Genomic DNA, 15,091 nt, shown 5'->3' with positions numbered 1-15,091 from the left:
TGTACAAACATAAAAATGAAAAAAGATTATTTTATTTACAGAGTCTACATAATCGACAACCGTTCATACAGAAATTAAATAATAATAATAATACAGATAAATATTTCTTTTTTTCTCATATATTACAACGATTTTGTGATGTCTTGCCAGGGGACGTCACAATGCCCCCTGGCCGCTTATGACTAACACATGTCAAATGTTTGTTAATATGTTGCCCTTGACGTCAACACATTCACTGTATATCACTTTATGTTTTGAACATAAAGCTCATTTTGTTCACTACGTCACACGGTTGTTTGTTTACAGTACTCAACGCTTTCTCGTGGAGTGTATGTCGCTCCTCCACTTTGCGAGCTGACCGTATACCTAGTCCCAGGATCGTTGCAGTTTTTGGCTCCCCCCATTCGGGCTATGTGAGTTCGGGAAACATGGGAAAACTGCGCCGGAGCCATGGTCATCTCCAGGTTCACGAACGAAGTTCGACGCTTGTCAAGTGTTCGCAATTAAAGCACAAAACACGAGAGTTATCTGTCAAAAATGTTAAAATTGGCTGCTTTTCGACAATGAACGTTTATGACATTCCACATCAGCGGAAATGTTCAAGTTTATATTTTAGGGAAAGTACAATATTGTTCATTAAATAATTCAAAGTAGTGTTATAACTTTGCCTCGCAATTGTTCATTATAGACATTCTATTGGGACAATATACTCATGTCAGTTTATATTGTTAATATGTGGAAAACATCTAACATGTAGTGTCTAATAGGTTCATAGTTTGAGTTCATTACTGGAACGAGTTAAAGTCTTCGTCACTTGAAGTAAGTTCATCTTACAAACATCAGTCTGATGTTTAGTTCATCGACATTGAGATTTATGTTCGACGAAATGTTAGCAATGACTTTGGACGGTGCGTGCGGTGGGGTGAGGTCAATGTTGTGTCCCGGAGCGTTGGCTCGAACACGATGTCTCAGCGACGCCGCGTACCCGAAGAAATAGCGACTGTGCGGCGGTTGGTGGAGCCTGTGCAGACACGAGCTGAGATGGACCGTTACGTTGTTGTGGCGTATTGCAGTTGTTTCGCCCGCGAACAGCTGAAGCGGCACTGCATCCCCTTGCTTCTCCTCCTCACGGATCTCCGTCAAAATACCTGAAACAAACATTCCACCACAGTATACTATCTTTAAGGGTACACATTATAAGCTGTGGGAATAGAATGCAATTTGATTAATCAGCGTTTATTGTCCAGTAAGCCGTCGTTTCGCTGGTTTGCACAGAATATGTTGGCGTGATAACGGTTTTCATGGCCTGACAACTGAATTGCACTGCGACACTGCTGCAAGAGTTTATCACGCGCAAGTTGCCCTACACACTTTTGCTTCGTTCTCACGGTCGATGCGCCGTCAGAGCGTCTCTCAACACGCGAAATCATTCTAGTTCTCACAAACACATTCCGTCGAGCGATGTTTATTGTTATCGTCTCCGAACGGATTATTACCTTCTCCCTTACACACGGTAAGTCTGTTATTGTTTGAGCACTGTGTTATGACAGTTTGTAACTCAACATTCAATTTACTTCGACGTATACAGGGTGTTACAAAAAGGTACGGCCAAACTTTTAGTAAACATTCCTCACACACAAAGAAAGAAAATATGTTATGTGGACATGTGTCAGGAAACGCTTACTTTCCATGTTAGAGCTCATTTTATTACTTCTCTTCAAATCACATTAATCATGGAATGGAAACACACAGCAACAGAACGTACCAGCGTGACTTCAAACACTTTGTTACAGGAAATGTTCAAAATGTCCTCCGTTAGTGAGGATACATGCATCCACCCTCCGTCGCATGGAATCCCTGATGTGCTGATGCAGCCCTGGAGAATGGCGTATTGTATCACAGCCATCCACAATACGAGCACGAAGAGTCTCTACATTTGGTACCGGCGTTGCGTAGACAAGAGCTTTCAAATGCCCCCATAAATGAAAGTCAAGAGGGTTGAAGTCAGGAGAGCGTGGAGGCCATGGAATTGCTTCCCCTCAATCCATCGGTCACCGAATCTGTTGTTGATAAGCGTACGAACACTTCGACTGAAATGTGCAGGAGCTCCATCGTGCATGAACCACATGTTGTGTCGTAGTTGTAAAGGCACATGTTCTAGCAGCACAGGTAGAGTATCTCGTATGAAATGATGATAACGTGCTCCATTGAGCGTAGGTGGAAGAACATGGGGCCCAATCAAGACATCACCAACAATGCCTGCCCAAACGTTCACAGAAAATCTGTGTTGATAACGAGATTGCACAATTGCGTGCGGATTCTCGTCAGGCCACACATGTTGATTGTGAAAATTTACAATTTGATCACGTTGGAATGAAGCCTCATCTGTAAAGAGAACATTTGCACTGAAATGAGGATTGACACATTGTTGGATGAACCATTCGCAGAAGTGTACCCCTGGAGGCCAATCAGCTGCTGATAGTGCCTGCACACGTTGTACATGGTTCCCCCGTAGCACTCTCCATACAGTGACGTGGTCAACGTTACCTTGTACAGCAGCAACTTCTCTGACGCTGACATTAGGGTTATCGTCAACTGTACGAAGAATTGCCTCGTCCATTGCAGGTGTCCTCGTCTTCCCCAGTCGCGAGTCATAGGCTAGAATGTTCCGTGCTCCCTAAGACGCCGATCAATTGCTTCGAACGTCTTCCTGTCGGGACACCTTCGTTCTGGAAATCCGTCTCGATACAAACGTACCGCGCCACGGCTATTGCCCCGTGCTAATCCATACATCAAAGGAGCATCTGGCAACTCCGCATTAGTAAACATTGCACTGAGTGCAAAACCACGTTCGTGATGCTACGTACTGATGTGCTTGATGCTAGTACTGTAGAGCAATGAGTCGCATGTCAACACAAGCACCGAAGTCAACATTACCTTCCTTCAATTGGGCCAACTGGCGGTGAATCGAGGAAGTACAGTATATACGGACGAAACTAAACTGAGCTCTAACATGGAAATTAAGCGTTTCCGGACACATATCCACATAACATCTTTTCTTTATTTGTGTGTGAGGAATGTTTCCTGAAAGTTTGGCCGTATCTTTCTGTAACACTCTGTATATTGGTGCAGTTCCAACAGTCATTCTCTGTCCCATCTACACACAATATTCCATCTGTCTACAAGATTGCGTATGTACACACAGTCTATCTGGAAGGCATGTTGTTCATTCTTTACACAATTACCTTCACTTGTGGTGAGTCTATTACACTCACAGTGTCCATTGCACTTTCCATAATATTGTTAAAATGCATAAATGTCCCTTTGTACAATTACATGAAGGTGTGTGACTTTGTACATATTTTGTGTGTGTGTGTGTGTGTGTGTGTGTGTGTGTGTGTGTGTGTGTGTGTGTGTGTGTGTGTGTAGCTTGACAAGTTATCACTCCTCCAGTGAACGGATCTTATCATGTGCATCTCAGCTGACTTGGGCATATTGCTCAATAAATACTTCATTTCGTGACAGAAATTTGCATGGATAATCTGTCCTACGAGACTACAGTGTAGTTTCCGCGTAGAATGAATTAATTCGCATAACGCGCAGTCAGTGTTCAAAGACGTGTACGAAATACACTGGCTTCAACTGGAGCATTGGTACATACAAAGTGTACGTCATATAAAATGCGTTCCGTTCAGACTGAATTTATTCAAGTGTCGCTCTCATATCACTGCAAGTGGTAACACTGGTGTACATAATCGTCCTATGACTCAAAGTTACTTTCATTTACAAAAAGACCCTCTCAGGGCATACTTTAACCCAACACAATTAAATCGATTATAGTATTATATGCAAATTAATCATCAATGATCTACACACACAGTAATTAAAAATAACTCACGAAATTGTTTTATACTTACTAAACAAGAAATTGTTCACTGCTTGATGAGCATGAAATATTTTTTACTGACACTAATCTGTCTGTAAGCAAGTCTTCATCTAGCACATTATTACACTTTCTATTGAGTCTTTGCTCACATCATAAATATTCCTCAACTCTCTTGACTTTCAAAACTGAATATAAACAAATTCATACTTAAAACTTAACACACTTACATTCTAAGACACAAATATGAAATTTCCTTACGGCTACTATTTACAAAATATTGTACAAATAGTTTCACGTTCTTTCGCCACTGCCAGCCGTGGTGGTCTCGCGGTTCTAGGCGCGCAGTCCGGAACCGCGCGACTGCTACGGTCGCAGGTTCGAATCCTGCCTCGGGCATGGATGTGTGTGATGTCCTTAGGTTAGTTAGGTTTAAGTAGTTCTAAGTTCTAGGGGACTGATGACCACAGCTGTTAAGTCCCATAGTGCTCAGAGCCATTTGAACAATTTTTTTCTTTCGCCACTGCCTCCCTTCTCGAACATGGAATGGGGTAAGACGCTCGACAATAAGTTTTGTGGGTCGTCACCTCTATATGATAGTTGTAATCTCTAATTACTCCTGGTCGTCCAGAAAATAGCATTGTATATTCTGACAGAAGCTGCGTTAGCTGTTGTTTTTGTATATGACTTAAACTTTCACATTCCTGAACTTTATTCCGGAATGCATCTACATTTACTTCAAAATCATTACTTTTCTTGTTGGGATAGTAAAGATCCGTTGTTGGTGAAGTATTAACTAAGTGCAGTATACACGCGTTCCTACACCTGATATTTATCGTTACAACATGGCACAAGTACCTCTTTCGACCTCATCATTGAGAGTTCAACTCTTCTGCCTTTATTAATTATGCTTAGCTTTCCTGCGGAGAGGTCGATCACTGCGTTCCTCTCCCGGAGACAATCTACTCTCTGTATGCAGGCTACCCTTAACCCCTTAACGACGAAGAACGTGCTCACTATGGCTTCGCCCTTTTTACAAATTCCTACCTGCACCTGGTGGTTAATTAACTGGCTCTGTGCGCTTATGGCTCCAGACACCTTGCAGTTGTTCACTGGGAAGGTCGGTATACTTCGTCCCTTCCCAAGTGTTTTAAATAGTTCTGGACTCATCACACTGACCGAGACACATGTGTCAATGATTATATTTACAGTAATATCACAGATTTTTGCTTCTAGGATTGCTTGTATGGCTTCATTATTAAACTTTGCATGCTCTACATCTACGGAAGCAATATATTCGATACCTCATCCAGATATGCACCCTCTCGAAACCTGGACAGCAAGCTACACCGCGATGCAGAGCGCCTCTCTTGCAGAGTCTGCCACTTGAGTTTGCTAAACATCTCCGTAACGCTATCAGGCTTACCAGATAACCCTGTGACGAAACGCGCCGCTCTTCTTTGGATCTTCTCTAACACTCCCCTGTGGCATGCCAGAGGTTACTTTAACGTCTGTAGACGTCTCTCCATTGAGAACAACATGCTATGTTCTGTTTGCTAAAAACTCTTCAATCCAGCCACACAGCTGGTCTGATATTCCGTAGGCTCTTACTTTGTTTATCAGACGACAGTGCGGAACTATGTCGAACGCCTTCCGGAAGTCAAGGAAAATGCTCCGTACTGATTCCGTCATTGTAACGCAGCATGTTGATTCCAGGTGTACTATCATTTGTGGAGCCCTCACTCTACACCATGGCCATCGACGGAGAGCATATCGTGGCCGATTCTAGTTTGTCGAACTATTTTCGTGTGAGGTGCTTGGACTGTTGTTATCCGTGACCTCTACAATATGCACATTTTGATTTGCAGTCCGCCACTGCTGCGCGATAGGCACGATTTGCTGCGGTGGTCTCCTGTTATCATACCTCTCATTATTTTGCCGGTCTTGGTTCGGTCGGTGATTATGATTCCAGTTACTGTTATTGTCATTGTAATTATCGTGCCATTGACCTCGTGAATTTTTCCAATGGTTGGCCCCGGCTGGTCCAGAATCATATTGATCGTCAAATCTACGTTTTTATTATTTGACGGATGACCATAACCATTTTGATTTCGGTTGTTGTCACTACTCGGCGGATATTCATGCCGTTTACCACCGCCCCCACCATTTCCATGGTTTTGGTTCGGTGCATTACTATTTCTACTGTTTGTGCACCCTGAGCCATTGTTTCTTGCGTGTTAACACGCTGACTTCACGTCTTCCTGGATTAGGCCAATCGAATCTAGTAATGACAGGAAATGTTCCATGTCATTTTCGGGAACGTGTATCAGCTTTTCCTTAATGTGGGTAGGCAAATGAGATTTAAGTAGCCTAATAATGACTTTCGACGATATAGGCTCGTCCCAATAGCGCGTCTTGTTAATGTATTTTTCCAAGACGAGCCGAATATGATTCAGGATTATAGACCTCCTACCTAAGCTGCTCTTGGATGCAAGGCGACCAATATTTTTCTAAAAATGGATTCTCAAACTGCGCGTATGTCATGCAGCTGCCCGCTACTTCAGTAGCCCATAATGCTGCGTCACCCTGAATATAGGACATGACATACTGTATTTTCTGCGCTTCATTCCATGCGCTTGGCAAGATGTTTCTGAAACACCACCGGACGTACTGACTTTCGTTCGGTAGTGAACGTGTGGAATTGTCTATTCTTAATTAAACTTTCCTCGACTAATATTTTGGAATTCACGCCTGGTGAGTAGGCTGCCTGCTCTGAGCTGGAGCTGCAGCTCTTGCATTATCCCAAGAAGACTCGTCATTATTACGTCGCGCATACGTCTGTGCGTTACCAAAAACATTGGTTGCTGGCGACACACTTCCAATTTCTGCACGTGTGCTACTATCGGCTAAACCTTTTTCCAAGTCCGATATCCGCTTAGCTATATTCGTCTGCTAATGCGCAATATTTGCTACGGAGTATTTGTTTCCTAGTCTGAATGTCACTTTGTACTTGCGCAGCTCGTGGTCTTGCGGTAGCGTTGTCGCTTCCCGCCCACGGGGTCCCGGGTTCTGTTCCCGCCGGGGTCAGGGATTTTCCCTGCCTCGAGATGACTGGGTGTTGTGTCATCTTCATCATCATCATTCATCCCCATTACTGTCGGAGGAAGACAATGGCAAACCACCTCCGCTAGGTCCTTGCCTAGTACGGCGGTGCGGGTCTCCCGCATCGTCCCCTACGCTCCTGGGAATATGGGACCACATCATCATCATCATGCGGAATATCATCACTTAGTATTTGTTTCATAGTGGGAACATCACTCTGTACTTGGCTGTTTATTACAGCGCTAAAAGATTCAGAGTCCTTATCGTCGATAGCTGCTTTCACCTTTGAATCAATCTTTTTCTCTATTTCACTGTCTTTCAATTCTAACAAAGAATTCAGTCTCAATTTTAGTAGCTTGTTCGTTCAGTTCGTATTGGACAAGCTGTATAGAATCTAGTTCTAATTTTTCAATTCTGTTAGCTAAAATGCCCATTTCATCTACAATGGTAGTATCCGCTAACTGCTGATTATTTACCTGCGCAGTCAACTCCAGTACAGCTTTAGGTATTGACTCAAAGGTTTGTTTCATATTTGCATGGATTCTAAGGACTGTACTACCTGTTGGTAACGCTCTGTTTGCTGTGCAAGAAAACATTCGATTTTTTCATCCTTTTGCGACTGCTGGCGGTCCCGCTCAGGTTGCTCGCAGAAAAAGGTTTCCAATTGCTTGACCTTTTCCGCTTTCTGTTGCACTAACTTCGGCTGATAATTTAGCATGCGCTCTAACATAACTTGAATCGAATATCCACCAGTACCAATATCTGGTTCCTGCTCTGTTGGTGGTTGTGCTACTTCTTTTTCTACGTCTGCTTGGACACTGGTGGACGGTGGCACCACTTCCGGTGTCCCCGCCCCCACAGTTTCACAAGGATTTTTTTCAAAAAGATTATTTGTGCTGTCCAAAGCACTCGCCTCTACGTTTACTGCACTGGTTGGTCGATGTTCCTCATTATCCATGTTGCCTGTGCGTTGCCTACGCTGTTTGGCCATATTTATGTATTACGAACTTATATACAATATTTGTCGAATTACTCGTTGCACACAAAATATATAATGTTGTACACAATACACCACACAATGAAAAATTCTATCTACAGTTAACTCTGTCCTGTCACCAACAACTATCCCTAAACTACACACACACTACTAGTGACATGAGATGACTCCATTGAAATTCATACTCTACTGACAGGACAACTACACTATAGTCTTACTTTTAATTTGTATGGTTCTGAGTTCGGCTGCTCCAGGGCTATGTTGTTGTTAAAGTTTCTCTGTAGAGTCGGGTTTTACTCGATCGGTTTGCACGCAGTGGTGCAGTTTTCATGAAAGAATTTACCTGCATTAATAAAGAGCATTTGTTACAAAAACCATATGTTCATTTATCAGTAACCATATATGCACTAACTATTCTGAAAGAAAAAACACAAAATTGTTAGTACATTTTCGTGGCCACTACTAAATCAGGTCCCGCGCTTCTGGGCGCCAATTGTCGCGCAATCCCCACCGCGCTTTTGACTGTACATGCAGTTTATATGGCATAATATTTTAATTAAATGTACCGGGTGATCAAAAAGTCAGTATAAATTTGAAAACTGAATAAATCACCGAATAATGTAGGTATAGAGGTACAAATTGCAACATTTTCTTGGAATGACATGGGGTTTTATTAGAACCAAAAAAATACAAAAGTTCAAAAAATGTCCGACAGATGGCGCTTCATCTGATCAGAATAGCAATAGATAGCATAACAAAGTAAGACAAAGCAAAGATGATGTTCTTTACAGAAAATGCTCAATACGTCCACCATCATTCCTCAACAATAGCTGTAATCGAGGAATAATGTCGTGAACAGCACTGTAAAGCATGTCCGGAGTTATGGTGAGGCATTGGCGTCAGATGTTGTCATTCAGCATCCCTAGAGATGTCGGTCGATCACGATACACTTGCGACTTCAGGTAACCCCAAAGCCAAGAATCGCACGGACTGAGGTCTCGGGACCTGGGAGGCCAAGCATGACGAAAGTGGCGACTGAGCGCACGATCATCACCAAACGACGCGAGCAAGAGATCTTTCAGGCGCCACGTGTGACATTTTGTGAACTTTGTTTTTTTTGTTCTAATAAAACCTCCATGTCATTCTAAGCATGTGTGTCAATTTTTACCTCTCTATCTACATTATCCCGTGGTTTATTAATTTTTCAACTTTATACTGACTTTTTGATCACCCTGTATATTGGTTATTGTTGTGACCACAACAGATAAAATGCGATTTTCACTATTAGTTTCTGCAGTTGAAAATATTTTAACTTTGTGCAGTTGAAAATATTTTAACTTTGTGCATCTTGATCTATTACGTGGGAATTCGCAGAACCCTAAAAGATTTCATGCTGTGCACGTATGATCTTTAATTTTCAAGCTATTTTTATATAACCCTGATCTGGAACACGGTATCATTACTGTAACTATTTATAAAATTAAACATGTCCTTCTCTACTTTCATATCTGAAATGCACTGAAAATTACTCTTACTATACGTACCGAAGTTACAGTATGATATGTTCGCTAAACGTAAAAGCTGTAGTGGTCTTTTTTTTTAAAGATATGAACACTATTGATTGCCACGACTAACACGAGAACATGAAACCAAAAATTAAATTTGGTTTTTGTATTATTAGCCAGAACAGGTTTCATCACAGCAGTCTTTGATAGTAAAATTTTATTGCTCTGATTTACTTAAATTGTTTACGGCACTGATATTGTAATAACAGCTGCTAATGTCCACCTGAAAATGACATAATAAAATCCACCATTCGCCTCTGAGGTCTCCGGCAAGCGGCTTTCATTCAATTTAATTTGAATTTGCCGCGGTAGCGGCTCCCGCGATCTCTGCACAGCTCTGCGTCATGAAAAATTCTAAATATGTCGATAACGGCTAAAAATGTGGAATGAAATACTGGGCAAGCTAGCAATAAATTATTACAAGTATTTTTAACAATTTCGATATTCAAAAATCAACATAAATTTAAAGTACACTCCTTTTTCATTAATCAGCCTCCAATGGCGTCTTTCTCGAACAAGAACAAAAGAAAGATAACCAAGCATTCAATCGAGCGTTACCGGCTCTTACAACTTTAACGGCTACAAGAAGACAGAGAGAGTATTGTTTTAACCTCTACTATTAATAGACAATTTAATATGCATCTTTGTTATCTTTTTTAATTATCATTGTCTGCTTGATTTCTACACTCACCGAGCACAGAAGTTATTTGCAAAATATAGATACATAATTATTGTACACACATAAAAATGAAAAAAGATTATTTCTTTTTTTTTACAGAGTCCACATAATCTTCAACCGATCATACAGAAATTATTATAATACAGATTGAAAAGGGACTAAAAATGTTGTAATTTAATCTCAAAGATACCAGAAGAAAATTTGTTCGACTGTCATACTAGAGGAATACTCTAAAAAACTTTTTTATCATTGAGAGACAAAGGACTAATTTCGAGATTCTTTTATTACTTCTAGTATTAACGACCTTTTTGTTCTGATGTGCTGGCGTAAAGACGTACTGTATAGTTTCATGTCTATGTGTGTGTTAAATGAAGGTGTTAAATGATGAAAAATGTGTTTTATAATTTCTGTCAAGATCAAGCCTAAATCCCATACCAATGGAGTACAAATTATTCTGTTAATTCGAGAAGGCGAATTTTAGATGGAGGTGACGATCTTTAGGACGGCGCTGCTCAACAATAGAGGTACGTGATTGTGCTCACTACTTTCCTTTGGTGGCCGCTAAGATTAATTTCGATGTGTTTTTGCCGAGACATTCAGAACCTGCAATCTTCCTTTTCATATAAAAATAGGAGTCCGATTGAAAAAGAAATATTCTTAAATTTAAATAATTGCAATTCTTTTACCCAGGCCACGGGGAATGATAGAAAGTACGTGCCTCTGCCCTGATTGTACGTTCGCAATCTCCGAGTGTGTTACGACGTAATTATTTTACACAAAAAAAAATTAAGATAGATCTTTCTCATCAGATCGCAACAACTCGTACGCGAATTTACGTACCCTCTGAATGTGTCTAGCCAGTCGTGCGCATTGTTCTAAAGCTTTTCTGTTAATATTCTGTGGATTGCATCTCCGCAATTAATTTTTGTTTATGCCGCAAATCGCACTTCACGCGAAGTATTTATTACGCAAGTTTCAGGCTCCATTTAATGTCAAAAAAATTCCGAAGTACGGCTGACTAAGCAAACCGCTACAATAATTTCATATCTCTACAACTACAATAACAAAAAAACAAAAACAATAACAGAGAGGGTACGTTACAAGATAAATGTATCTCTTTTACACATGTATTACAACGATTTTGTGAACTTCATGCTAGGGGACGTCACAACACGCACACACATCGCATTCATCTTGAGATTCACATTAATTGAAACAAGACGTGGATTGAACAAAGCGCTCTACCATCAGTAAGTATTGGTAGGATAAAGAATTGCGTTAATTAACTCAAATATCGATAAGCATCAGCGTAGTACTACGGAGTAGACAACATTTCCCTACTAAAGTGCCACTGGGGCTCTCTGCTGCTCACCTTTCTCCCTAGAATCTGAAGTCCACATGTTACGACCAATAGGGGTGGGAATAAGTACAGAAAAGGTGAAGGATATATATTCTTCAACAAGCTCACCCTGCATGAAATGAGTTACAAAACAGTATAAGTCCGCATTCATTACATTTGAGTATACCATAAATTTTCGGCTGTGTTAGCTGGTATTTTAACACACATGCCCAGTTAGTAATCACTACCCATGGTTTAAAAATTAGGTCTTCATGAACTTTTTGCAAAAAAAAGTGGTGATAAAGTGATTTGTCTCAAAACGGTTTCAACAGAAATTGAGCTGCTTTGCATCTCAAGTCATTGATTGTTTTAACAATGCACTTGCACGTGTATAATATACAGGGTGACAATTATTGAACTATATGGAAACAAAAAGTTACAGACTGCGGCGTCCACACACTTTATTCAACATGTAAACGTCACTACAGGTATTTGGATTTATGTTATGACATGTTCGATATGCCTGCCATCATTGGCGATGATGTGGCGCTGACGGATAGCGAAATTCTGCATGATCCGCTGAAGTGTCGGAACATCGATGCTGTCAATAACCATCTGAATGGCTGTTTGCAGCTCAGCAATGGTTTTGAGGTTGTTGCTGTACATCTTGTCTTTGATATAGCCCAACAAAAAGGAGTCGCATGTGTTCAGATCCGGATAATATGACGGCCAATCGAAGCCCATGCCAGTGGACTCTGGATACCCCAGAGCCATAATGCAGTCCTCAAAGTGCTCCTCCAGGGCATCAAACAGTCTCCTGCTTGGATGAGGTCAAGCCCCATACTGCATGAACCACATCTTCCAAAACCTTCAGGTACTGTTGGGTAGTCACCTGCCATCAAGGAATATCGTACCGATTATTCCGTAAGTGTATATTGCACACCACACAGTCACCCTTTGAGGATGAAGAGACTTCTCGATCGAGAAATGCGGATTCTCAGTCCTCCACATGCGGCAATTTTGGTTATTGACGAACCCATCCAAATTAAAGTGGGCTTCTTCGCTAAACCAAACCATGCTGCGTATACTTATTCCCATCACGCCCCGCGCCCAACAGTGCAGTTTGAACGTCCTAACGCAAACCGTTCAACTTCAGAAGTTACGGAGATTTTATTTCACTAATTGTCACCTTGTAAATAATTGCAGTTACATAAGAAACACAACACGTTCAGTCAATGAGTACTATGTTAGCTTGTAAGAGCACATAGTAACGCAAACCCTGTGTGAGCCCAACTGTTGCCGCAGGTGTTGCCAGACACCCAGAGGACGTCTCCAGCGGTGTGTCGTCCCCAGAGTACTCCCAGAGTGGCGCCAGCTGAGGGCGACTTCTCCAGGTGGGAAACCACCAGCAGGAAGACGCAAGCCAGCCGGGACACGTTCATGTGGAAAGTCATTTATTCATTTCCAACTGCTTGGGAATGACACACATTTACTTGGCCTGTAAACTAACGAACGGTACCAAAAAAGCATTGTCCTAAAATGTAAAAATTTTATACACGTCTACATTAATGCAATACTGTACTTTGTTTTGACAGCCTGAATGAGACAAAAAAAAAAAAAATTCAAGTTTTAGTTCTCTGATTCAAGTTTGTTGTATTTGGATTTAAAATACTTTTACCGTGTACATATATGTTTCATTGTATTTATGTATACTGTTTATGACCTGGTTAGTTAGTTACAGACCCAATAGCTTATCAATATAATAAACCTTGTTAGACAAAATGTATGATAAGTGCAACTGTTATACTTCAGTAAAATTTATAGACGTTGTTTTTAGTTAAAAACACTTCTAAAAGTTTCAGTATTATGTACGACAACATTTTCGTCATTGACCCCATTTCCCCAGTAACCTCTAGCTTCACTCAAAAGAGTACATACATTTGTTTAAGCTATAAAAGGTTTTTGTCGCATGGCGACTGCGTGCGGCTCCTGTATGCTCTTTGACCTTGCTGTAAATAATCCGATGCTCCCTCCTGTTTTTGAACAGAATGGTGCATGATATTATTATGTGCAGACTCACCACGAAGCCAGTTTCTGAAGAATCATTTTCACCTGTTACTTACCAGTAAACTTAGTAAGGTGTCCTTCTGTTCCCTGCCAGCTATATGAAATGTTGTCGCAATAAGGTGTCGTATTTTGATCCTCTATACAGATGGTGTAAATAACTGAAGGACTGTCCATGTCTCATAATAAGCCCGCATGGTGCTTGGTTGAAAAGTCCTTGACGCTCTGACGCTACGCTAGGCTAGATCGTTCCTCGAATAGCACGCTCTTCCTTCAAGAGAAAACAAAGAATAACCCCTGCCACGAGCCACAAAAGCTCACGTCTGTTTCATTTCTTTTACCCATGTTGACAGTTGTTGTGGGGAACAAAAGCGTAGTTGCATAAGTAGGAGTGAAAAACAATGTGTTCATTAATATTAACACTAATCTTGTGTACATATCGTGTAAACTAACTCGTTCCGCATCATTTCGATAAAAGATTTCGTTCAAATGATCTATGGGACATGCAACTAACTGACCAACTGAGCAATTTTTGTTAGTTATCGGTTCTGATTGTTTCATGTAAGCCCTATATAATGTTTCCTGGAGAATGTCTATCTTAATATTCGTTAGTGATCAAATATTTGAGCATTAGATTAGATTAATACTAGTTCCATGGATCATGAATACGATATTTCGTAATGATGTGGAACGAGTCAAATTTTCCAATACATGACATAATTAAGTTAATTTAACAACATAATTAAGTTTTTCTTTATAATTTATATCTAAAAATTCCTGTATGGAGTAGAAGGAGTTACCATTCAGAAATTCTTTTAATTTCTTCTTAAATACTTGTTGGTTATCTGTCAGACTTTTGATACTATTTGGTAAGTGACCAAAGACTTTAGTGGCAGTATAATTCACCCCTTTCTGTGCCAAAATTAGATTTAATCTTGAATAGTGAAGATTATCCTTTCTCCTAGTATTGTAGTTATGCACACTGCTATTACTTTTGAATTGGGTTTGGTTGTTAATAACAAATTTCATAAGAGAGTATATATACTGAGAAGCTACTGTGAATATCCCTAGATCCTTAAATAAATGTCTGCAGGATGATCTTGGGTGGACTCCCAGCTATTATTCTGATTACACGCTTTTGTGCAATAAATACTTTATTCCTCAGTGATGAATTACCCCAAAATATGATGCCATATGCAAGCAATGAGTGAAAATAGGCGTAGTAAGCTAATTTACTAAGATGCTTATCACCAAACTTTGCAATGACCCTTATTGCATAAGTAGCTGAACTCAAACGTTTCAGCACATCATCAATATGTTTCTTCCAATTTAATCTCTCATCAATGGACACACCTAAAAATTTTGAATATTCTACCTTAGCAATATGCTTCTGATTAAGGTCTATATTTATTAATGGCGTCATACCATTTACTGTACGGAACTGTATGTACTGTGTCTTATC

General features: G+C 40.5%; 1 protein-coding gene across 1 annotated transcript in view; it reads left to right on the top strand.

Moving 5' to 3' along the window:
- The window catches only part of LOC126175113 (uncharacterized), a 235,849-nt gene extending 221,156 nt beyond the window's left edge, over positions 1 to 14,693 (top strand). The window contains exon 5 of the mRNA XM_049921666.1: positions 12,871 to 14,693. Within this exon, the coding sequence (XP_049777623.1) occupies positions 12,871 to 12,944 (74 nt within the window). The 3' untranslated portion in view covers positions 12,945 to 14,693. The remainder of the gene's footprint in view (positions 1 to 12,870) is intronic.
- The last annotated feature ends 398 nt before the right edge of the window (positions 14,694 to 15,091 follow it).

The sequence above is a fragment of the Schistocerca cancellata genome, chromosome 3, assembly GCF_023864275.1.
Source record: "Schistocerca cancellata isolate TAMUIC-IGC-003103 chromosome 3, iqSchCanc2.1, whole genome shotgun sequence".
Taxonomy (NCBI): domain Eukaryota; kingdom Metazoa; phylum Arthropoda; class Insecta; order Orthoptera; family Acrididae; genus Schistocerca; species Schistocerca cancellata.
The sequence above is the reverse complement of the archived record's forward strand: the minus strand, read 5'-3'. Positions and strand labels throughout refer to the sequence as shown.